Raw genomic sequence first — 25850 nt, 5'->3', positions numbered from 1 at the left:
ATGTGTGTCCATATCAATGCAATTGATAGGAACATCTGGACAGCTATTGTCAATGGTCCATTTCAGATCACTATGACAAATGCAGCTGGTGCAGTTGTTCCAAAACCAGAAGATACTTGGAATGCTGAAGATGAAAAGAAATATGCATACGATTGGAAAGCGAGAAACATTCTAATCTCAGCTCTAGGAGTTGATGAATACTATCGCGTTTCCCATTGTAGATCAGCTAAAGCTATGTGGGACACATTGCAAGTTGCCCACGAGGGAACGGATGATGTCAAACTAGCTAGGATCAATACGTTAACTCAAGAGTTCGAACTTTTCCACATGGAAGATGGTGAAACCATCGAAAGCATGCAGAAAAGATTCGTTCACCTGAAAAATCGATTAAATTCTCTTGATAGACCTGTTTCCAATGCAGTTGCTACTAACAAAATCTTAAGGTGTTTGAACAGGGAATGGCAGCCCAAAGTTACAGCAATTAAGGAAGCAAATGATCTAAACACTTTAGACATTACCACTCTTTTTGGTAAACTAGAGGAACATGAACAGCATCTTAAATGCCTTGACATGCATGAGAAGAGGACAAAGAAAGAAAAGAACATGGAGAAAGAGGTAGAGAAGAAGTCAATAGCTCTAAAAGCTTCGAGCTCCAAGACCTCAAAACGAGAGCCAAAGGATAGTGACACAAGTGATGACGAAGACTCCGATGATGAGGAAATGGGACTGTTTGTGCGAAGATACAACAAATATCTAAAGAAAAATGGAGCAAAACATTCCGACAAAGGATTGATCAACTATAGAAAGCAATCAAACATGTTCAAACAAGATGACGACAACAAAGGAAAGATCAAAGGTCTTTGCTTCAATTGTGGGAAAGCCGGTCACTACAAACCGGATTGTCCATACCTTAAGAAAGAAAAGGAGAAGAACCAAAGCAAAGGTCATAACAAATCTAAAAGAGCTTACATAGCATGGGAAAGTGATTCATCTAGTGAAAGCTCGTCAAGCGATGAAGAAGAATCAGCAAACCTATGTCTCATGGCTCATCAAAACAAGAAAAAGAAAGCTGTAAGTCATCTTAAACCTGAACTTGTAGATAAGGTATCTCATTCTCAACTAAAACTTGCTTTTGAAGAATTACATAGAGATGCAATTAAAGCTTTCAAACTTTTGGCCTCAAATAAGAAAATTTTTTCATACCTTGAATCAAAAGTTGAGAAAACCGAAAGGGATATGGAAGCTTTAAAACAATCTATGCTAGACATTCAAAAGGACAAAGTTGAATTAGATCCTACATCATGGTTTGGTTGTGAGACATGTCACATTTGGCAAAAAGAAGTAAGAGATCTAAAAGCCAAGTTAGACAAGGCTCTACAACCAAAAGTGACTTTTGCGGTTGATCCAAACAAGTTCAAAAGATCGTATACTCCTTTATATAGTAAATACACTTTTGTACCAAAAGTATCAACTAGCAAAACTCCATGTTCTCATCATATTACCTGTCATTATTGTTGCAAAAAGGGACATACCATTGAAAAATGCAAATTTAGGAGAATTTTAGTTCCTAAAGGAGTATTTCAATGGTTGCCTAAGTGCAACAAATTGTGTACTCACCATCCAGGACCCAATGAAGATTGGGGACCTTCCACTCTAAATTAATTTTGCAGGAAAAGTGTCTTGACATCATTGATAGTTGACGATTCCATTGATAAAGGATGTTCAAGACACATAAAAGAAGGCATATCTCTCTTGATATGTCATCTATGAAGACTGAAAACCAAAAGATCGACACTTAACAAGAGGGTGTCACACAATGAAGACAGAACACCTACATATTAAGAAAGCGGTAACATGCACATTGTTCACTTCCAAAAATTTCATTGATTCTATAATATGCTATCAATTAACATGCTTATAGTGACTTCATGTGTTCTTATCTACTCTTCTCAAATACTTATGTATATGTGTTCATCATTTCATTCATAACATACAATGGTTGTGCATTCAAGCAAATGACAAAACAAAAATACATCATATAGAAACATTTCCAAGGCATTTTCATCATTGAAAGCAACTTAGGTCGACCTACCCTGTATTTGAGTCGACCTACATAAGAAGGTTCTTTAGAAAAACCAAAAAGGGCCAGTTGCGTCGACCTACTCACAAATTAGGTCGACCTAATTTGGTTATTTGTATTGTTACTTCTGTTAGGTCGACCCAGCTTCACTTTAGGTCGACCTACTGCGTAAACTTTTCCATATTTGGGCCTGTTAGGTCGACCCAACCCAATGTCATACATTCAAAGCATTCCATTCTTGCATTCCCTCTCATTCTCATCCCTTTTGGTACGGCTAACCCTAATTCCTCAAACTCTAAACTGTCAAAAATCTTCCCTCTCTCACTCAAAGCACCTCCAATCATGCCTCCAAAATCAAGAAAAGGAAAGGAAATTGCTTCCAGTTCATCATCTCAACCGGTAAGTGCTCTTGTTCATCCTGATTGTAGAGAAAACTTTGAGAAGTGGCAAATGAAAAGGAAAATTGTTAAGCAATACACTTATGATCCAAATCTTGTCGAAAACATGAATATCCCTGATGTCGCTGCGTTAATTGAACATCAAAATATTCATCCCTTATTGCAATGTGATACCCCGTACTGTGAGAATACCGTTAGGGCTTTCTATGCAGGATTTACAAAAGGAGACGGTTGTAACTTCCGTTTCAAAATGGGATCTAGATCGCATGTTGTTGACAAACGGGTCTGGATTAGTATTTTTGGTCTGACAATCGTTGGTGATGAACTCCGTATGGTAGACGGGGATGTACCGGGAAACTATGATCATGAGGCCTACATGAAGTCAATCCTCAAAGATCCTTCTGTATTTGATAGACAAAATGAAACAATAACAGCTGGTCATTTGAAGCGAGATCCTAGACTCTTGAACTGGGTAATCTCAAGAATAATTCGACCAAGGGCTGGAGGATATTCGAGAATTGAAAGAAATGAAGTGGTGCTCATGTATCTGCTGCAAAACAGAACCCGTTTACACTGGCCTCACTTCCTTGCGGCTAAGTTTCATGAAGTCAAACAGAAAACTACAGCCCTATGTTATGGTTCAATCATTCAAACAATTGTAAATCACTTTGGTATGCGACTTGATCACCTACACTACACTCGCGTACATCAATCCCAGGAATTCTCACAAACCACCTTGACTCTTATGGGATATCATTGGAATCCTGTGAGAAAGACATATTATCTCATTCAAAAAGGAACAGGGAAGGTTATCTACAACTATGATGATCCTACGGAATTTGGAAACAATGTAGGAAATGAGGAAGAGGGAAACGATCAAGAAATAGCAAATGAGGAGGATCAAACCATGGAAGACATAGCTCATGACACAGATCCAAATTGGCAATATGTTCCATCTCAACAGGAAGAAGTTCCTTGGGGATACACTGCTCCACCTCCTCCTGATCAATCCAACATAATATCTATGCTTGAAGCTATGCAACTTCAACAACAGCAGAACTTTGAAACTCAACAGCTTCAATTTCAAACCATGCAGCAGCTTCAACAAGATAGATATGAGGAACAACAACGGCAATACCAATCTCTGTACGGCTTGGTTCAGGAACAAAGGAACGATTTTGAGACGTTTGCATCCAACTCCATATTGAGGCAGAATCAGTTTGAGGAAACGGCATTGCATCGTCATGCTAACATCAGCCAAAGCTTCAACACTCTTAACATGTCGGTGCTGGATTTGTTGGAACAGGTTGAAGAAGATCGACCTCACACATTTCAAAGAGGAAGAGGAAGAAGGGGCAGGCGTTAGGACATATCGTTCATCATATCATCATTTCATTGCATTTCATGCCATTAAGTTTCTGTTGTTTTGTTCTGTTGTTAAAAACATTAATATGATGTAGCACTCTATGTTCTCTTTTATAATTCTCTTGAACTACTATGTATGTTGTTGGCTTGCTTTAAAACATGATTAGCCCTTATGATTTCACCATTTGCGTGTTATCTATCTCTATGACTACCGGTATTCTTTATTTTTCGTGTTTCTCTTCTACTCTGCTCTCTTTGTTTCTCTTTTTGATGTTGTCAAAGGGGGAGATAGATACAATAGATGCTGAGTGTACGGGGGAGCCTTAGTGAGAGATTGCCCTGTTGAGAGATAGATGCTGGATGTGCGGGGGAGCTCTTTTGAATCCTTGTCACTTACTACCAAAGCTTTTCCAAAGCTTTTGAGTATTGGTTTGCCATCATCAAAAAGGGGGAGTTTGTGAAAACAAGATTACACTCAAAGAGGTTTTTGATTTATGGCAAACTCAAATGAGCATTCAAACAACAAGGAGGAATCAGAAAAGCAAAGCATTTGATCACTCATGAAAGCACAAGATGATCTACTATGCATACAAGTCAACTCAACACAAGCTGAACATGGAAAATGCAGAAAATCAGCAGTTAGGTCGACCTACTGTCAACCTAGGTCGACCTAAAATGAAGGAAAATCCATATACCTCTGCTAGGTCGACTCACAGACCATTTAGGTCGACTCAAAATGAAGAAATCTTCACATCAGTCTGCTAGGTCGACCTACATGGCAACTAGGTCGACCTGATCTGTGAAAAAGTCCCCAGAATGCATCAGAAAAGGATTCTGGTCGACCTACTCCTTCAACAGGTCGACCTAACTGGGAGAAAAATTCTGCAAGCTCTGTTAGGTCGACCTAAGCACTACAAGTGGTCGACCTAACTGATCAAGAAAGTTCAAAAATCAGTTTTTCTTGGTTCTAACTGTTATGCAATCATATATATTGTGCAAGGGTAATTATTCAGCAACACCAACGACTGAAAGATACACAAACGCTTCTCATCTTCGTTCTTCATCATCTCCAACACAATTACACATAATCATTCTTGCGTTGCGGGTTAGTGATGAGTTCGATAACGTCCATGGAACGGAATTGAAGATTCCTAGTGGGTGAAGGTTCGTGGGGTTTGTTGGTGAATAAAATCTGCGGGTTTTGTCCTCCACGACGGGTGGTTCTTGGGGGTTTTTATCAAGAGGCGTTCATTGAGGATTCGGCTGAGTGTAACGATTGAGGAACGGGGAGTTCAAGGAATCAAGACACTGCAGAAGGGAATCGAAGTGAAGCTCTTGGATAACCTTGATCTTGCTCAAGATTAAGGGGGAAGAAGATTCAAAGGATCGACATAATTGGTTTATCGTTTATCGCTTTGTTATCTTCTTTGTATATACTACTTTCAACATTAATGAAAGATTACCCAATTTCAATTTGGAATTGGGGGCAGACGTAGTCGTAGCGAGGACGATCGACGAACTGCCTAAACAAATATCGTGTTCTTATCGCTTTTACTTTCTCTTTTACCTTCTGTTCATAATTGGTTATAAGTGCAAAATTGATCAACGATTCGAGTGTTAAAATTGTGAATTAAAGCTCTGCACAAACATCACAATTCACCACAACTTGAATCACTATCAATTTGAACGTATCACCAAGTGTTTGTGTTTTTGCTTAATCCAATCTTACTGCATTGCAAATCAAAGTTGTCAATCTAGAAGTTAATTGGATTTCAGTTGTTAAACGTATTGGTTAGCTATCATATTACTTCACCATCAAATTCCACTTACGTTTTGGTTTTGAAACACATACGACCTTTGCAATAGCGGTCCAGAATAGACGCAAGTCGATTCAGAACCGCTTTCGCTCGAGTCTGTAGAAAAATCTGTAAAAACTTAGTGAGATCTATTCACCCCCCCCTCTAGATCTATAGGCCAGCGTCTAACATATGTTGGCTGATGTAACGAGTGGAACGAAGTAATCTCTTCTATAAGACTACCTGAAAAAGTTTCTGGAATGGATATGAAAATTTGTCTTAAAGAAGACTACCTGAAGAGGTTCCTGGAAAGGATAAAATTTGTCTTAAAGAAGACTACCTGAAAATTTTTTTTTTTTAGCAAAGGATAAGGGATGTCTCAAAGAAGACTGCCTGGAAAGGCTGAAAGATGTCTGAAAGGACTACCAAAAAAGGTTCTTAGAAAGAGAATGTCTTAAAGAAGACTACCTAAAAAGGTTCTTGGAAATGGCGATGATTGTCTTAGAGCAGACTACCTAGAAAGGTTCTTAGACAAAGAATGTCTTACAGAAGACTACCTAAAAAGGTTCTTGGAAACGACGATGATTGTCTTAGAGGAGATTACCTAGAAAGGTTTTTTTAGAAAAGAATGTCTTAAAAAAGACTACCTAAAGAGGTTCTTGGAAATGGCGATAATTCGTCTTAAAGAAGACTACCTAAAAAGGTTCCTAGAAAGTTTCGTGGGATTTGTCTTAAAGAAGACTACCTGAAAAGGTTCCTTGAAAGGATCGTAAGATTTGTCTTAAAGAAGACTACCTGAAAAGGTATGGTGTAATGTATCAACCAATGTATGTAATGCATGATTTATATGTATTTGTATGATGCTCCAATGATAGGTCGTTGATAACCAAAGCGTATATAGCTCGCTAATGTTGTAAGGTTATTGGATGCTAGCGCGATTTCCCAATACTTGTTTTTTTGAATTTTGAAGATCGTAGTTGGGAGAAAGATTTGTTCGATATTGTAAAGTGTGAGAACGCATTTTCCTTTTGTTGCGCGTCTTGCCCCGGTTTGACCCTTTGAATTACTCCATGCCTTTGAATACTCGAAGTTCTCCACGCCTTTAACCTTTCGAGGTTCTCCACACCTTATGGATTTGATATCCAATGCCCCAATGTTTAGCGGAAAAGGATGCTTATGATCTCCAAGCCATGAAGGAAATGCCGCGAGGAATAACCTTGTCATATGCTCCGACGTTTAGATTAAAGGGTATGCTCTTGATCCCCAGGTTATGGAAGGCTATCCATAGTGTTCTATCCTTTGAATTTGAATTCTTCCCATGTTTGACATGCCCCTGTTTGTTATTGCTTCGAGGTGTGCCCCAAGACGATTGAACCTTAGGAAGAATTCCCTTAGTGAATAGGATGTTTGATTGCATGCCCCTGTGATCCTTGAAATTTTGCCCCTGTTTAGGAGAACCCCCTAGATGTGGTTCCCCATTCCAGAGTCTTTATCAGAAATGGTCGCCTTTGATTAACCAATTTCGAGATTTCCTCGATGCTAAGTGTGTATTCGTAGATGACGTTTGCATCATTTGAGAAGTAACTCCAATGCGACGCGTATGCAAGTTTTGAAATCGAATTTCGTTATGAATTAGGACTGGATGATTAGAAATGAATGCTTGAAGAAGCGTAGTGATTAGAAATAGTTTTAACAAACCTAGGAGTCGGTATAACAAAATCCTGCTTAATATGCTTTCGTGGTTAACCTTGCCTCAATTAGGACTTTTGAATGTTGTAACTTGGCCTGGTTCACGGTTTTAAGAAACAATGGATATAAGGCTCAAAAATTTATTTAACACACCCCTTTCTCCTTGATGTTCTCCAAATCCTAAGAATTCGCCTAATCCAATGAGTGTGTTTTGTTTGTAAGAGAATCGTTTTAGTTTTGATGTTAAGCAGAAGCCTTAGTAGAGATCCAAGCACTGATGAAAAATGTTGTAGAGATCCAAGCATTGATGAGAAGCTTCGGTGATTTAGCAGTCACAAGATTGTCCTTCGTATTTCGCCTTTGTTTTATTTTCTATCCCTTATTTTTGCATGAACCAATTCTTTCGAATTTGATCCATCGGGATGCCCTAAATTTTGCCTAAGTCATTTTATTTTTTTTCATGGAATTTTCATTTTGACTTAGCGACCGTTTTCCTTCTTTTTTGAATGCTCCTTTTGATCTTTGGATTTTGAATATTATGACTGCCATGACTTTGATTTGCAAGCTTCGTCTTTGATACGTCCTCGATCTTGAATGATATATTGAGGAAGAAGATGTTGTGAATGTTACCTCCATTGTTTCCTCAATCTTGGATGCATGCGAGGAAGAAGATATGCTTGAACCTTTGCTTTGCTGGATCCTTGCGCTTGAACCTTTGCTTCATTGATTGATTCTCTTTACAACCAAAATACACCATTGAATTAACCGAAATCTACCTTGCCCCTGGTTGAAATCAAGGTTTATTTGAAAAGTAGAAACAAACTCCAACTCCTGGCTCGAGGGGGTGACGAGGGATTAACATCCTTATACCTCCACTATTTGGGAATTGAAACAATGTCTGTACATCGTCGGTTCGGTCTTACCTTGAAAGCATACGTTTAGCTGGACTTAGTTATTTGTATTCGTCATTCTCCCTTAAGTTTGTTAATAGTCCTGCATGGTCATCCCATTAGAATTGCTAATCCGAAGGTACAACTTTTATCTTGAGTAACACTTAGCGATCGTAGGGTTGAAATTCTGAGCATGATAAACACCTATTGATCCTAGGGACAATCTCCTTTGTAAATCCGTTGACCTTGTTTTACTCCTTAGGTCCAAGAAGTAAGGGGTGACCTCGAATTTTCCTTGGGCACGTCAAACCTGTCGGGAATAAATTGTTAGCGGTGGGTTTTCGTCGTATCGGAACTTCACGAGTTTCCTTTGACTGAACCTCTTTTGCTTTTCCTAAGGATAGTATCACCTTTGACCCTTTTGTCCCTTGGTGGGGAGTTAACATATGTCGCCTTTCCTCCATTGTAAATAGGCATCTTTGTTCAGGGTATTGCCCCAGTTGGACTGACCCATGCCCCCAAGTTATCGTAGAGCGTCCACGTAAGTTTTGGTATGTTCATAGATGAACCCCCTTATGACTAGATACCCCTTGAGTGTATCTATGAGGGAACTTATTTGTTGAACTAATCTTTGCATCGATGATAACCTTCGTTGTATTTATAATCCTATTTTGAAAAGGCATGGACATGCGGTTGGCATGGTGAAAGACATCCTTTTTTCTTTTGGCAAGACCAAGATCATTCTTGATATCCTTAATTTCTTTGAGTGTTTTGGGAAATCGGTTAGCACGGAACGGGTGGATGCGGGCGAAGATGCGAATGTAAATGTATGAATGCATGAAAATGCAAATGCATGCGTTTGCGAGAGACCTCTTTGTATTATAACTCTGTGTATGCAATGCAAATGGGTGACGTGTAATCCTAGGGATAGCCTTAGAGGCGAAATTAGACCCTAGTGAAATCCTTGCAAGATAGATGTTATGACACGCCAATGGAAATCCCTTAAATTAGGGAGTACGCAGAAGGTAGCAGCTGGTGACCGTTCAAGACGGTCACCAAATCTCATGGCCATCGAGAGGCCGTTCGACGTGTACCAATGAAGTTGTTCCACGTGGGAATGTTCTCTGTGTGGAACACAACCTGTCTAAGGACGATATTTGACGAAGTGAAACCTATATAGGCTAGGGATGAAAGAAGTATAGATAGAATTCCAAACCCTACAAGTTAGAGGGTACGCGGAAACAAGCACAGAGTGACCGTTCAGAACAGTCACTAGATCTCATAGCCATCGAGAGGCCAATCGAACGAATGCTAATGAAGTTGTCCTCCGTATGAGGGATGTGATTTTTTTAGAAATAGAATCCCTACAGGCTAGGGGATACGTAGTTGTAAGCACGGGGTGACCGTTCAAGATAGTCACCGAATCGCATGGCCATCGAGAGGCCAATTGACGTATGCTAACAAAGATGTCCTTCGTACGAAGGATGAGATTTTAGAAATATAATCCCTACAGGCTAGGGAACGCGTAGAAGTAAGCACGGGGTGACCGTTCAAGATAGTCACTGAATCGCATGGCCATCGAGAGGCCAATTGACGTGCGTAAACGAAGATGTCCTTCGTGGGAAGGACACGTAGTTGTAAGAAAAATACAAAGATATAAAAAGAAAATCCCTAAGGTTAGGGAATGCATAGATGCAGGCGCGGGGTGACTGTTCATGACAGTCACTAAGTCTCATGGCCATCGAGAAGCCAATCGACGTGCGTGAATGGAGGTGTCCTTCGTGGGAAGGACACGTAGTTGTAAAATACAAAGATATAAAAGGAAACTCCCTACAGGCTAGGGGGTGCGTAGATGCAGGCGCGGAGTGACCGTTCGTGACAGTCACTAGGTCTCATGGCCATCGGGAGGCCAATCAACGTGCATAAATGTAGATGCCCTTCGTGGGAAGGACATTGTCTTGGAAATAGAGTCCCTGCAGGCCAGGGAACGCGTAGGAATACCTGCAAAAATTAACACTCAAGACATTCGTAGTATATAAATTGCACACATATAATAAGCACGTAAGCACATAAGCCCTAGGTTCATAGGTTCGACGTAACGGCTTAGGGTGCCTACCCTTCCCATTGGTATGTTCTAGAAGGTCTCATGGGGTCGTAGGTCACCGCCGAGACTTTTTGTCTCTTTAGATTTTAGAACAACTCATTTTATCCGTTCGAGTTTTAGGGGTAGGTTCTCAAAGAGATCAGCCAAATACCAAGTCCAGCCCTCAAGAAGGTCGAGCCTCGTATCAGACCTTTCCGGATATTCAACCCACTCTGAGTGGAATTATAATAAGACTCGTAGGCGATGTAATTCCCCTCTGGTCTTAAATATAATTCCCACGCTTAGGTTTAACAGCAATTTATATCCCATAAAGCAATGAAATAACACATATTCAAATAAATAAATATTTAATTGAATTGTAGTAAATAAATGAATTGCGATAAATGAGTGTAATGGCAAATAAATAATAAATAAATAAATATAATTTAAATATTTATAAAAAACCATAAACCCTAAAAATAGCGAATTAGCTAAACCCTAAAATTTCGCCAAAAACCTAAACGTTTACAAAAAAACCTAAACCCTCTCAAGCCTTAGGAGCATAATAATTTACAGTTTTGTTATCACTAGTCCCCAGCAGAGTCGCCAGCTGTAGCAACCTTCCCTAAAAATAAAGGTTTTAGAGTCGCCACCTATTCTGAAGGGCGAATAGGAAACCCTGTGCAGTTTAGAGATCGGGGTAAGATTATTATAATCAGATCGAGGGAAGGTGTTAGGCACCCTCAACCCTTTCCTATGGCTTTGAATCTAAGGTGAAGGTTTATGGAAAAATTATAGAGGTTAATAGCTAATGAAATGAGAAGGGCGAAAAGTGAGATTTGACCTGAATGGAGGTTTTAGGGAAGGGGACTCGCCTTGTTACCAAGTGCCTACGTATCTCCTTATGGAGAATCAGAGTCAACGTAATTCGGGGCACAGGGTTGTACGCCTTGGAATTTGATTTGATATGGTTGGAAGGTATTTTGAGTTACCTTGTCATAGTTTTTGAAATGTGAAGTTCGAAGGTATTTTGAATTACCTTATCGTAGATTTGAAAATCGCATTGTTGAAGAGATGAAAATCCGTAGTGTCATGGTTTAGTGTGTTTCGAATGTTTGGCGTACAACCCTGGTTTAATATGTCACCGTTAGTTGCGATGATCAATAGGTTTGATCATTATAGTTAACGGATTAAATAATGTATTGCTAGTTGCTCTGATCGATAGGTTAGATCGTCACGGGCAGCAAATGGAGTATATTTTAATCTTGTAATTTTAAATTATTTATCGTTATCCCTCATAATCAATAGGTTTAATTACTACACGATAACGAGTTAAGTATGCTAATCATTAAAACCAATAGATTTGGTTAGAACCATTTAGCAAAATAAAATGTGTTTTATTATTGGATTTGATTAATTAAATTAATCGATTATTAATCATTGCGACCAATAGATTTAGTCGGAACGAATAACAAATTAAATCCTAAAACCTTGGCCAAGTGGCCAGTGGGATTGGGCAAACCCTAATACGTTGATAAACCTCTAGGGTTTTGTGATTTAATAGTTAAAACTAACTGAATGAATTAAATCGAGAATAATCGAAATAAATCGGGGAAATACTTCTAAATCCTAATTACTAGCCTAATTCTAACTTAATTATATTATTAATTTAATTAGATTAAATATAAATAATTAACTTCTAATCTAAACAATTAAATATCAAAAAAAGAACAAAGAAAAATATATAATAACACCTGGGCTGCAATCATGTGCTGTTGGCTCTTGAGTGTTCATGGTGGAGCCTCACGCTATAGAGCGTTGGATCCTGTTTGCTGGAGATCCAACGATTGTGATTCAAGGATGCATGATAGGAGCGCATAGGCCTGCTGCGTAGGATCTGCAAATAAGATGAAACAAAGAAATTCCACAAAATATTTGTAGGGAGTGAGGATCGAACCAACCCTCTCCCGTTTACAAAATCCTTTGCATTGCATTGCCATGTTATTAACATGATGGCACAAAATGGTTTTGTACAAAAATTTGCGAATCCCAAAAACGCACGCGCGCAGAAACCAGAAATTTGAAATCCCCCAATAGAACGTAGCCACGCACTCGTCTTCTTCAATTTTTTTGATTCAGAACCTTTTACCTGCAGACATAGCGTAGGAATAGCTTATACCCACGGATTTTTCCGTAGCTAAAAACCTGCACTCATAAAGATTAACAAAACGCAGCCATAAATCTCATAAAAGGTCATGGTCCACCTTGTTTCGGCCTTCTGAATTCAACGGTGGCCCTCGTTTGATCTAATTTTACCTGTATCAAGAATCCCCCTTTCAAGCTATAAGAACCCTAACAATGGTGATTTCTCATATTTGCATCAGAACTTGAATCAAAGTATCCAGAAACGCTCTATGTATCAACACTAACAATAATATATGATCAAATGTTATTTACAATGCTTGTAAGGTGGTAATCGAAGAAACCTAAAAAAAAGCCAAACTGTGAGTTATTATGAACGTGATTCCGAACGTTTTGATCGTAGATGATGAATTCAATAGCCCCAGGAAACACCAAAGAATCGATTGAGATACTCAACACACCTTGAAACAACCCCCAATTCCCAAAACGAATTCCCCTTCTCCTCCCCTTTTTTGGAACTCGGTTCAGCTTTTTGAAGGCAGCAGCCTCTCCCCTTTTTGGTCTGCAAATCTTCCTTATGTATGGGAGGCCCAATTAGGTTAACATATTTGGATTGAATCAAGTATTTCCCATGGATAAAATTTGATTTAAATTAGATTGAAATTAGTTATAAATTGGTTCAAATTCCATCCAATCTTTCCCAATCCCTTGTGCACGAATTTGGGTACATAATATGACTCAAATATTGATTAAATAAGATAGGAATATGGATTTGAATCATATCTTTAATTTTTCATTGATTTACTTGATTTTTATTATGTTTTAAATGAATAAAAATTCACTAAAATTATAATAAAAATCACATTGTCGTGGCCATCGATTTGGAGGTTCCTAGTAACCTTATGATCAAGTTTGGATCATAACAAGATAGGCCCATTTGCAAAAATAATCATTTTGAACCACTTTGTTTCACATATTTCCTTCAAAATCACCCAACATTGACAAGGCATTTCTCCCTCAATTTTTAAGGTATGAGAGAGTTCTAGGATTTTTTGGAAACCTCAAGATGTCCTCTACAAGCCAATTTGGAACATATTTTTCATTTGGGGATTTTATCTTGATGATATGCCCTTTGACAAAAAACTGCTTTTGGTTGACCTTTGAAAAGGACCTATAATCTTTTGTACTATATCTTCCAAATGAAGCATTTCTGGCCTTGGCTTGTGAGAGACAAAGTTGTAGAGAATCCAATTTCCTTCAAAATAGGCTTTGGTGAGAAATTTCTGATACTCCATGTGAAAATTATGGTCAGTCAAAGTTGAGTTGACTTTCTCCTATAAAGAAACCCTAATTTGAACCTTTGCATTTTTTCATTTCTGATTTTTTATTGATGGATCATGATCAACCTTTGATCAAATGATGGATATAACCTCACATACTTGATGTTGACCCAAAATCTTGAAGTTTGACTGTATTTTGACTATAGTTGACTTTTAGGTCAGCATAGTCGATTATTGAGCATTTGAGCCATTGAGTGAGTAATCCTTGGCATTGCAGCTTCACTTTTGACATGGGTATGCTCTGATACATATATGACACCTTGAGGTCCATTTGAGGCCTCAGAGATTCAAAATCCTTTGATAAACTACAAACCCTAATTTTGAGATCCTCGATTAAGAGATTGTTGCTTGAGGAGAACCCTTGAGCCTTGAGCCCTTGAAGATGAAATGATATGGGCAAATTTTGGGGTATGACAACAGTTCGTTAAGGATTCCTTATTTAAAGTGAGCAAATGGCAGTCTCTTTCAGCAGAAGACAATTTGCTCACTTTCTCCCAAGCGGAGGTAACGGATGGCAGTCTTCTTCATGAAGACTGTTCGTTTAGGATTCCTTATTTAATGTCAGCAAATGGCAGTCTCTTTCAGTAGAAGACAGTTTGCTCACTTTCTCCCAAGCGGAGGTAACGAATGGCAGTCTTCTTCATGAAGGCAGTTCGTTTAGGATTCCTTATTTAAAGTCAGCAAATGGCAGTCTCTTTCAGCAGAAGACAGTTTGCTCACTTTCTCCCAAGCGGAGGTAACGAATGGCAGTCTTCTTCATGAAGACAGTTCGTTAAGGATTCCTTAATTAAAGTCAGCAAATGGCAGTCTCTTTCAGTAGAAGACAGTTTGCTCACTTTCTCCTAAGCCGGGTTAACGAATGGCAGTCTCTTTCACAGAAGACAGTTCGCTCCGCTTAAGGATTCCACAGCAGGGTTAACAAATGGCAGTCTCTTTCAGCAGAAGACAGTTTGTTCCCCTAGCGATTGACAAATGGAAGTCTTTCCTAAGAAAGATAGGTTGTCTGTTTAATACCCAAGGAATCGGCAAATGGCAGTTTCTATGCGAGAAACAGTTTGTCTGCCTCTGAGATGTTTCATCACCCATCAGGGTCGACAAATGGCAGTTTTCCTCCTAGGAAAACAGTTTTTTAATTTCCCAGCGGAGTCAATGAGTGGTAGTCTTCTTCAAAAGAGATAGTTCGGATTCCTCAGCAAAATTGGCAAATGGCAGTTTTCCTACTAGAAAGCAATTTGTTAATTCCCCCCAGCATAAGTCGATGAATGGCAGTTTTCGTCCCAAAAACAGTTCGTCCACTTTCAAGCAAAGTCATTAGCTCCTCAAAAGGACGCACGATCATATGGCATCCCTTCAAAGACGTCACATTGAAGAAAAGTATGATAAAGTTTCTTGTCATCCATCAAATGGCATCTCTCCAACGAACGCTGGTGAGAAGTTTAATGAGGAAACAAATCTTTGGAGCTTTTTCTCTTTATCTGAGATATCGTCCAAAATCACAACTGAGACCAGTTTCGCGATCGGACATCCAAAACAAGGGGAGTGGTTTACCTTTTTCTAAGTATCAACACTTAGTCAAAGAAGATGGGTTGCGCATTCTACATTTCCATCCATTTACCAAAATTTGCATAAGCACATTTCTACAGGAGTTTGTCTCCCTATCCCCCGCAGAATGCGACAACGGGATCAAGTCATGCACAAGAATTTTATTATCGCTGCAACATCTTAAGGACGCCCAAAATTCGGGAATTCTTTGGTATTTAAGTCTCTTTCACACAGGAGAGATCAAGATGTCAATCTTCCTCCATCCAAATGAAAGAAACTTAAATAGGGGCATCTGTCATACCCTAATTTTGACCCCCCCTGAGATGTCACACCTCCAGACTTTTCATCAAAATTAAAACAAATACTCAGAGCAGTCACTTGTTTGTCTGATACCCAGTCGAGGGTGCTCAAGGAAAAAGGATTTTAGGCATAGGATCAATCAATATGAGAATTACCTCTAATACAACCATAGGACTCAAAAGCTTCATTTATTCACCTATGTTGATTAAACAACAGTTATCAGGACTCAAGTTTGCTCAGCTAGGGTTTTGAACCCATCAAGGACTGAAATCAGGGACCACGTTTGGGAAACCCTAGAAAGCCCCAGGGCATCACTCAAAGGCTTCATTCATCTTCAAATGATCCATATGAAAATATCCCTAAGGCATTACACTTCAATTCAAGATTTACAATCATCAATTTCATCTGGTCGACAATTAGGGTTTTTGACCTAATTCACCAAGATAGTTGACTTTTAATCAGGACATGGATCCAAAACTCAAAGCATAACTTAAGAACTTCTATTACCCCAATATGATCCATTCACATCACTCATTTGAGGAGGAGAGTTTGATTCATCACAAAAGTCCAAGATTTCACTTCATCTGGAAAAATTCAACTATACAAGATCACTTCTGACTTTTAGGGTTGTGAGTCAAAACATGACTTTTAAGGATCAATCAAGAATCAAAAAGTCAAATATTGACTTTTCATACTTAGAAATTTTTCTAAGTGTTTAAGAGTCTTTTTTTCAAAACTTTGGAAGGGAATATCTCAAAATTTCAAGTACAAACTAAAAAAAAACTTCCAACATCAAAATTGTAGATTTTGATCCAATGAACAACTTTGTCAAATATGATTTTTTGGCTAGAAATCAACCATTGAAGAGATATGGAGCTCCAAAGTTGCTGCCTTCATAAAAACAAGCAAAAAACCCTAGTTTTCTTCAAACTTCAAGCTCATTTTTCACAAATTTCCCAATTGATTTTGAAGAAACTCCTAACTAATGAATTGAAGTACATGTTAATAGCTTTCCAAATGGTGCTCAACCTTCTCCGAATTCATTTTGGGCTAAGAGATATGATTGATCAAAGTTAGGCATTTGAAGTGAAATTATAGGTCATGCCTAAGTTTGAAATTTGCAATTTTATGCAAGTGCTTACACTAAATGGTGCCTCTAAACTTCACAAACATTGCAAGGATAGGAGAGGATCGTTTGCATCATTGCACAAATATTGGAAGGGAATATTCCAAAACCAAAACATGTGATTATGTAATGATTGCATTTTGAGAATTTATGGCCAAGTGGTGATTCATCAAAGGAATCTTCTCCCAACCAATTAGAGCACATTTCTGCATCAAATTTGTCCCCTAAGATCAAACAAAACCGATGGCTAGGGAGTGGTATCAAAGAACTCATCATTGCATATGGATCTTTCTCACATTTCTTCATAACCAAGAAACCAAGTTAACCTCATTATGCAAAGCTCACTCTCTGCAAACACATTGAACTCTTTGCCTATAAATAGAAGATCATACCTCAGTAATTAAACACACCAAAGCAACAGAATTCTTGCTTTCTCTCTTCTCTCTTCATACTTAGGTTTTTCAAAGGTTCTTTGGCAAGAAGACTCGGATTCTTCAAACCAAAGCTCTTCCTTTGAAAGTAAGTATTCATACATATCAAAGGAGGTATTTATAGGTATTCCAAGCATCTGGAAAAGATCTGTACATGGAGAATCATCATCTTCACCTATCACTTGGAGCCATATCAGTTGGGGTCGAGCAAGGAGTTCTGGGAAGTTTCAACCCAAGCTAAGCATCTCAACACCTTCCTAGGGGATCACTGAAGCTATCTGGATCATTGTTACAACTCTATAGCACACTTTGATCAGAGCTCAATCTCCATTTTTAAGGTAAGTTTCATGAACTTCAAACTCCATAATTCACACATGATAAATTAAAAATGAAGTTACCAGTTGGTTTCTGAACCTTTAAGGATCATTAACCCTCAATCAATTGCATCATATCAAGCATATAGAGTATTTCATTTTAAATTTCAGTTTTAGGGTTCTTAGTGTTCATGCTTGCGAATTTTAAGTTACACTCGGAATAAATGAAATTAAAGGATACTATCATAATCCTCGTCAAAAAACGAGCAAAATCCATCTTTACATCTTTGGATTTGGTTGAGAATTGAGAGAGATAGGATTTCCAGAAATTTGAAAGCTTGAGGTTGAAGATGAAGATGGTGGCGCCATTTTTCAAATTTCCCAGGTTTTAGTTTATTATATTTTGAATGGTTTGTGTTTAACCTACGAATTCATCGTAGTGTCCCAATGGTTACAGCGCGCGTCCAAACTCTTTGCCATGCCTTATGTCTAGGGTTCGATCCCCCCCCCCTCAGACCTTTTGTTCATTTTATTTTCCAAATCATTTTAATGCTTTGCTTTCACATATAATCACATGGGCTCCTTTGCTAATCAGTCCACGCGCGTGGCTCAGTTGGTAATAGTTTTGTTTGATAACCAAGAGGGCGTGAGTTCAACTCTTGGCAAGACCAAACCATATTTTTTTACCACTATTTTTCTTCCATTTTATTTACAACTTCACAGAATTATTTCACCTATCAAATTAAATCAATTTTGCTTCATTTTTCACACACTTCTCATTTAATATATCTATTTTGAGGATATACCAAAAAATCATAAAAAATATATTATTTTAGTATCTTTTAATTAGGTTTAAAATCACATATTTTAAGTATGTTTTAATACTTTAAAAAATATAAATTTCACTTGATTTTCAAAACCTAATCTCTTGTAAATATTTTTGAGTTAAAACCCTATTCATTTAGGTCTTAGTAGGGTATAAGCTTTGTCATTACCCTAATTAAGTTGACTGTTGTCAAGAATTTAAACTGTTTTCAAATCTCTAATTAACCGGACGATCGAGGTTTTTCAGGCAACAAAACTTTGTATCATTGCAAATCATTTTCAACTGTTTCTCATAAAACTGTAAATAAATCTTTGGTCCTCTAATAGAGTGTAAGTCCCAACACCTTTTACTTTTCTTAGTTTGTTTTCAAAAACTGTATTTACAAAATCTTCTTTTTGTTTTTAAAACATTCTTCTGGTATTTGAAGGGCATTATTCCCGGTGAAACTCTTCAGATACCTATGTGACCTATGTCCATCTTCACTTCTTCTGTTTTCAAAAACCCTTAACTGTTTATAATAAATATTCAACTGTTATCAATAAAATTGCTGGTAAGGCTTTGTACATACTTCTTAAAAGGCCTCCACTCCATCCAGATTAGGCTTTACAAGTTTTCAGTTTACAGTTTTTATTTAAATTACTGTCAAATATAAACTGTTTATATGTTGTTTAGAACTACGTCTGAGTATAAACCTTAGGACAGTTAAACTATATATATATATATATTATAGGAATATGGCCTAGGATTGAGAATGTCTTCCCGGTGAAGGCTCTTTCCTAATTAGAGATCTGTAGTTCAAACCCTCAAGATGAATTATTCCCGGTGAAACATCTTGAAAAAAGCCTTAGAACCCAAATAGGATACATCCACCCAAGAGGAATTATTCCCGGTGAAACCTCTTACCCATTTTCTTAGAGCCAAAATAAGTTCGAAACCACATAGCTTTCTCTTGTGCTATAACAAGGACCCTCGATGACCCTCAATTAGCCTCCTCTTGGGCTTTGTACAAGGACCCACAAGCTTCTTAAAAGCATTCCCAGCTTCCTCTTGAGCTTGTATACAAGGACCCATCAGGTTTCTTATAAACATAGGAACAGGTCTTTAGTCACCTTTTAGCCTATCCTGGTGAGTCTCTTCTTTTCTTTAAACCAGACTTTAAACAAGCTAAGAATGTCTCAATCTCATATTGAGTCCACCCTTTAGAATGAGAGACATGGACAGTCTCTGTCACCCTTATCTTCATTAATTTTCCTTAGCAGAGTCTAGGTTCCTTGTTTGTCTATCCTCAGTCAGTGTCAGCCTTAATCTTGGGCTTTAAACAAGAAGTCTTAATTAGATAATCTTTCTGCTATCATTCATAAATCCCTGGAAAGGGTTAGCTTCCAAAAATCAGTCTTTTAAATAGATAATTTCACCAGCTGAGTCAAAACCCCTGGAAAGGGTTAGCCTCCAAAAATTGAACTTTCAAAAGATAAATTCTCCAGCAGGGTAAAACCCCTGGAAAGGGTCAGCCTCCATTCATTCTTTAAAAAGATAATCTCACGAGTCTCAGTCAGTAAAAGACATATTTTTCAATAAAGAGTCAGCCTCAATTCTGGGCTTTGTACAAAACACATAAACTTCTTAGTTTAATTCAATCCCCAGTAGAGTTATCTCCCAGAGTCAATAAAATAATAAATCAATCAAAAGCCTCAAGCTTGGGACTCATACAAGCCAGCTAAAAATAAAATCTTTGAAACAGTAGATAGACATAACTTATCTCTATAGAGAGATATTTTTCCTATCTCACCACATTCAAACAAACAAACATTTCAATTTCAATTTCAAACATTCTCCCATTTAGGACTTTTGAAAGGCATGCTCTGAGGCAAACAAACCCAGACTTGTACACTTTCCCTAATTTGGATGAGAATCCTTCTTTCATTCAAGAGGCATGTGGCTATCATACTTGATCAACCAAGTAGGCTCCCTCTCTTAATGAAATGAATTCAGCTTTTCTGTCACTCTTTTAAATGTTTGTGGTGGAATAGCAGAAATACCTCTCTATAAAGATGATTTCATGTCTCTTTACTGTAAACAGAGATTTAATTTAAGCTTCAACCTTGAGCTTCAAGCAAGACACCAGAAACAAATAATTTCCCTAATTAGTTCTCCGAACTACAAAAAGCTCTGACTTCCATTAGGGATATGTAGGCATGAGGTTCACAAGGAATCTCAGCGAGCTAATAAAAAACCAAAAATAGTCAGTTTGTCCGTCTTCTTTTTAATTCAATTCAATTCCTTCTCCTAACACAAAGGAGAAACTTTCCCAATCAATAAGCAACAAACACAAACACATAGACACAAAGAAGGTTCCCGTAGAGTACTACGGATATATAGGGTGCTTAAACTCTTCCCTATGTATAACAAACCTCCCGGACTCCAGAATTTCTAGTTTAGGTGAATCCTCACACTTAGCAAACTCCTAGGGTTTATTTGAGATCTTTTTCCCCTCTCCTACTCGTAGGATAATTAAAAAGTTTGTGTGATATCGTAGGAAGAACTGAAACAAAATTCATCCTGCCACAGGACGCTTCCTCTTTCCAAATTCCGCGTGAAGGGTCTAGCGTGCCGTTCTCCCAAGTGAAACGGGGAGGTAAAGAAAACGACACCACACCGTTGTTAGTCAAGCTCAGCAACAAAATCTTCAGAGACCTCAACTTTAACAGCCTCGACAACAGGCTCCTGAACAAAATCAACAACGAAGGTATCCACCTTTTGATCCCATTCTGATGACTTATATTGATCTTTTCCCTATGCTGTTACAGAAGAATTTGGTCTAACTAAGGGATCCACCCCTCCTCCTGCCAATCCTCCATTCTGGTACAAGGCAGATGCTCATTGTGCTTTTCACAAGGGTGCTCCTGGTCACACTATGGAAAATTGTTACCCTCTTATATGTGAAGTTCAAAAATTGGTCTGAAGTGGTATGCTCGCTTTTAGAGATGTTAATCCTAATGTCCAAGCTAATCCATTATCGAATTATGGGGCTGTCAATGCTATACACACTCAATATGACTATGAGCGTGTGTACGATGTTTGTGAATCAACTCGATCTTTGGTGAAAATGAACATTGTCTTTTGTGGACTTGACCATTTTTCTCGTCATGATTATAGTACTTGTTCAATATGCTCAATCTCCATTCAAGGATGCACAACTGTGATTGATGATCTCTAGAAATTATTGGATAGGGGAATCATCAGTATAACAAGGAAGAAAATAAATGAAGAAGCTCACTCTATTAACATGGTCATGGTTGTCCTGGCCAATACCAAGTTTATGATGTACATCTGCTGAGATGTGACATAGTGCAAATGCACGCTACCTTGTGGAGAATGGGGGGTTTAACCCAACACAATTATGGTTCTTGCCGAATTTTCTCCAGAAATCCCCGAGGATGTGCACTAGTGAAAAAGGAATTCAAAGTCTCATGGATTGAGGACTCATCCAAATCCTCCGAGAGAGAAATGAGAATAATGTTAATATGATTGGAGAATCCTCCAAGACAAAGTATGTAACTGATGTTGGCACTGTGCACAGATCCTTGCCAAAGATACACGAAACATGGGTCGGAAACTGATTAATTGACTTCAGCCACCTTAATTTCCCCACATGCCAGGAAAGCACGCGAGGTTGTGCTAGTGTGCAAGAAGACATTCAGACTCTAATGGGTCTAGGATTGCTGGATGAAGAAATCAAAGGAAGAAAGGGACACAATTACATTGAAGAAAAGATGACCTTTCGAGCACTTGATAGTATGATACGAGAAGTCCCTCGAAGGATTCTAAAACACAATCGTGACCTATATATATATCAGCGAAATATGAAGACAACATTTTGACAGACGTACTGGTCGATACTGGCTCGTCTTTGAATATTATGCCATGGGGTACCCTGGCAAGTTTGTCCTACCAAGAGGCACCTTTTAGACCAAATGAGGTTAGTGTGATGATCTTTGAAGGATTTCTGCGCACTGTGATTGGAGAGATTGACCTACCTATCTACATCGGACCTCGTGATTTTGACATAATTTTTCAGATAATGGATATTTGTCAAGCTTACAGCTGTTTGTTGGGAAGGCCTTGGATCCACAGAGTTCATGCTGTCACTTCTACTCTCCACCAGATGTTGAAATTTGTTGTGAAAGACAAGCAGATAACTATTTCTAGAGAACAAACTATGTTCGTCAATCAACTGTCTTCTATTCCAAACATCGAAGAAATTGAAGCTCAGTTTCAAGCCTTAGAAATTGTTAATCATGTGCACGAAAAGAGAGCTAATGCATCTATTTCATCTTGGAAAGATGCCCAAGAGGTGGTTGCCCAAGGATCATATGAAGGCTGGGGGCAAGTCATTGAGCTTCCCACCAACAAGAACAAGAGTGATATAGGATTCGCATCTCAAAAGTCAAAGAGGAAGGAACCTGAATCTACAAGCTATAACAAGACTCTACATGAGACCTTTCAAAGTGCTGGCTACATCAATCCAGATAACCAAGACATAGCTGCTATCATTGAAGAAGTTCTAGAATGTTCAAGCTTCGTGACGCGTGGAGAGGCTAACTCTAACTGGACCTCCGTCAACACTTCTTCTGTTGTTCATGAGCCTAAGTAATTTTCTGTCTTTTTAAAATCCTTTCGCTCTGCCCAAGGCGAAAGATTGTTGTGTCGGGTAGTTTAAAATAATTCCTTTTGTTCTCCCCAAGACAAAAGTGAACTTGTGTAGGGCTTTGTTTCAAATCATTAATAAAAGAGCAATTTTTGCTTCCATTTTGTTTTATCGTTTATCTTTTTTAGAAAATGGTAACTCCTAAAAAACCAATAAAAACAGTCAAAAATAGTTTTTCAAAATTTGCACATACACTCTTGCATTTTTTATCTATTTCTAAAAACAAAACATAAATCATGTGCAAATTATCTCTTGATAAACCCATTGAAAAACAATGATCCTAGCCCCCTCCCAACTTTGAATACCCCGTATACGAAGCTGAGGAAGAGAGTAGTGAAGAAATCCTTGAAGAGATCTCCCGTCTGCTCGAGCACGAGAAAAAGATCATTGAGCCGCACAAAGAGCCTTTGGAAGTAATTAACTTAGGTACTGAAGAAGAGAAAAGAGAAGTGCGAATTGGGGAATTGTTAAAAACAAGCATCAAAGAGAGAATGGTTGAACTATTGAAAGAATATGTGGATGTCTTTGCTTGGAGCTATCAAGATATGCTTAGGTTGGATACCAATATTGCAAAGCACAGATTACCACTGAAACCAGAATGTCCGCCTGTCAAACAGAAGTTTAGAAGAACTCATCCGGATATGGCAGACAAAATTAAAGAAGAGGTTCAAAAGAAAATCAATGTCGGTTTCCTTGTCACATCAGAATATCCTCGAAGGTTGGCCAACATAATTCCTGTTCCCAAGAAGGATGGAAAAGTCAGAATGTGTGTTGATTATAGAGATTTGAACAGAGCTAGTCCAAAAGATGATTTCCCTTTACCACATATTGATATGCTGGTGGATAGCACTGCTAAGTTTAAAGTCTTCTCATTCATGGACAAATTTTTCAGGTTACAATCAGATCATGATGGCGCCGGAAGATATAGAGAAAATAACTTTTATCACACACTTGGGTATGTTTTGTTACCGTGTAATGCCATTTGGTTTGAAAAATGCTGGGGCAACTTATCAAAGAGCCATGACGACTCTCTTCCATGATATGATTCACAAAGAAATTGAAGTTTATGTGGACGACATGATTGCCAAGTATGCATCAGAAGAAGAACATGTGGGGCACCTACTAAAGTTGTTCCAACGTTTGAGAAAGTATAAGCTTCGTCTGAATCCAAGCAAGTGCACATTTGGTGTCTGCTCTAGAAAACTCTTGGGTTTCATCATCAGCCAAAGAGGTATTGAAGTTGATCCTGATAAGTCAAGGCTATTCAAGAAATGCCTCCACCAAGAACAGAGAAATAAGTTAGAGCATTTCTTGGACGGTTGAACTACATCTCCAGATTTATCTCTCACATGACTGCAACTTGTGGACCAATCTTCAAGCTTCTCCGCAAGGACCAAGAATGTAAATGGATAGAAGAATGTCAGAAAGATTTTGATGATATCAAAGAAAACCTGTTGGAACCTCTAGTTTTAAGCCCTCTAGTAGAAGGAAGACCATTGATAATGTATTTGACTGTGCTTGAAGACACTATGGGGTGTGTCCTGGGTCAGTAAGAAAAGTCTGGTCGAAAAGAGTATGCCATTTATTACTTGAGCAAAATGTATACCGACTATGAAATAAGATATTCACTGCTCGAGAAAACTTGCTGCACTCTTGTATGGGCTGCTCGCCGACTAAGGCAGTACATGTTGACTTATATGACATATCTCATATCCAAAATGGATCCGATCAAATACTTATTTGAAAATCCTGCTTTGAGTGGAAGAATTTCCCGCTGACAGATTTATTATCAGAGTACGATATCCAATATTGTACCCAAAAAGCTATCAAAGGAAGTGTTTTAGCCGATCATTTAGCTTAGTAACCCATTGACGATGATCAATCCTTGTAAGATGACTTCCCAGATGAAGAGATCATGTATTGGAAATCTAAAGATTATGAAGATCCTTTACCTGAAGAAGGGTCGGATCCTGAATCCCGATGGGGTCTGGTATTTGATGGAGCTGTTAATGCTTATGGTCGAGGAATTAGGGCATTAATTATCATGCCACAAGGGTCTCACGTACCATTTACTGCAAGACTGACATTTAACTGCACCAACAATATGGCAGAATACGAAGCTTGTATCATAGGACTAGAGGAAGCCATTGATCTTAAAATCAAGATTCTCGATGTGTATGGAGATTCTGCTCTAGTTATTAATCAGATCAAAGGAGAATGGGAAACTCGTCATACTGGCTTAATTCCTTACAGAGATTATGCCCGAAGATTGTTGACCTTCTTCAACAAAGTTGAGTTCCATCACATACCTCGTGAGGAAAATCAAATGGAAGATGCATTAGCCACTTTGGCTTCCATGTATCAAGTGAAGTTTCCAAATGAAGCTCCTCAAATTACAATCATGCGCCTGGATAGGCCGGCTCATGTATTCGCTGTTGAAATTATCACAGATGACAAGCCGTGGTTTCATGACATCAAAATCTTCCTATAGAAACAAGAGTACCCCCTTGGGGCGTCTAGCAAAGACAGAAGAACTTGGAGAATATTTTCTGGTAATTTCTTTCTGACTGGAAATGTGCTCTACAAGAGAAACTTTGACATGGTATTGCTTAGATGCGTGGATAGACACGAAGCAAGCCTGTTAATGCAAGAAATCCATGAAGGATCTTTTGGCACTCACGCCAATGGACATGCAATGACAAGAAAGATATTAAGAGCAGGTTACTATTGGATCACAATGGAATCTGACTGCTACAAATATGTGAAGAAGTGCCACAAATTCCAGATCTATGCTGATAAGATCCATGTTCCTCCAACGCT

At 38.4% G+C, this 25850-nt stretch overlaps 2 protein-coding genes across 2 annotated transcripts in view; both read left to right on the top strand.

Annotated features, from left to right (window-relative positions):
* Positions 1-21539, top strand: part of LOC131604865 (uncharacterized) — a 67385-nt gene extending 45846 nt beyond the window's left edge. Inside the window, exons 2-3 of the mRNA XM_058877279.1 lie at positions 21130-21184; positions 21287-21539. Coding sequence (XP_058733262.1) covers positions 21130-21184; positions 21287-21539 — 308 coding nt within the window. The remainder of the gene's footprint in view (positions 1-21129; positions 21185-21286) is intronic.
* Positions 21540-24945: 3406 nt separating this feature from the next.
* On the top strand, positions 24946-25521 carry LOC131604863 (uncharacterized). Its single transcript, XM_058877278.1, has one exon. It carries the CDS (start codon positions 24946-24948, stop codon positions 25519-25521), a length of 576 nt encoding a protein of 191 aa, XP_058733261.1.
* Positions 25522-25850: the final 329 nt, after the last annotated feature.

Source organism: Vicia villosa, linkage group LG5 (genome assembly GCF_029867415.1).
Source record: "Vicia villosa cultivar HV-30 ecotype Madison, WI linkage group LG5, Vvil1.0, whole genome shotgun sequence".
NCBI classification, from domain to species: Eukaryota; Viridiplantae; Streptophyta; class Magnoliopsida; order Fabales; family Fabaceae; genus Vicia; species Vicia villosa.
Note: the sequence above shows the minus strand (reverse complement) of the source record. Positions and strands in the feature narration are given on the sequence as shown.

Bases quoted from the DNA above. Each gene is read 5' to 3' on its own strand.
- LOC131604863 (XM_058877278.1), top strand. From the start codon at position 24,946: ATGTATTGGAAATCTAAAGATTATGAAGATCCTTTACCTGAAGAAGGG.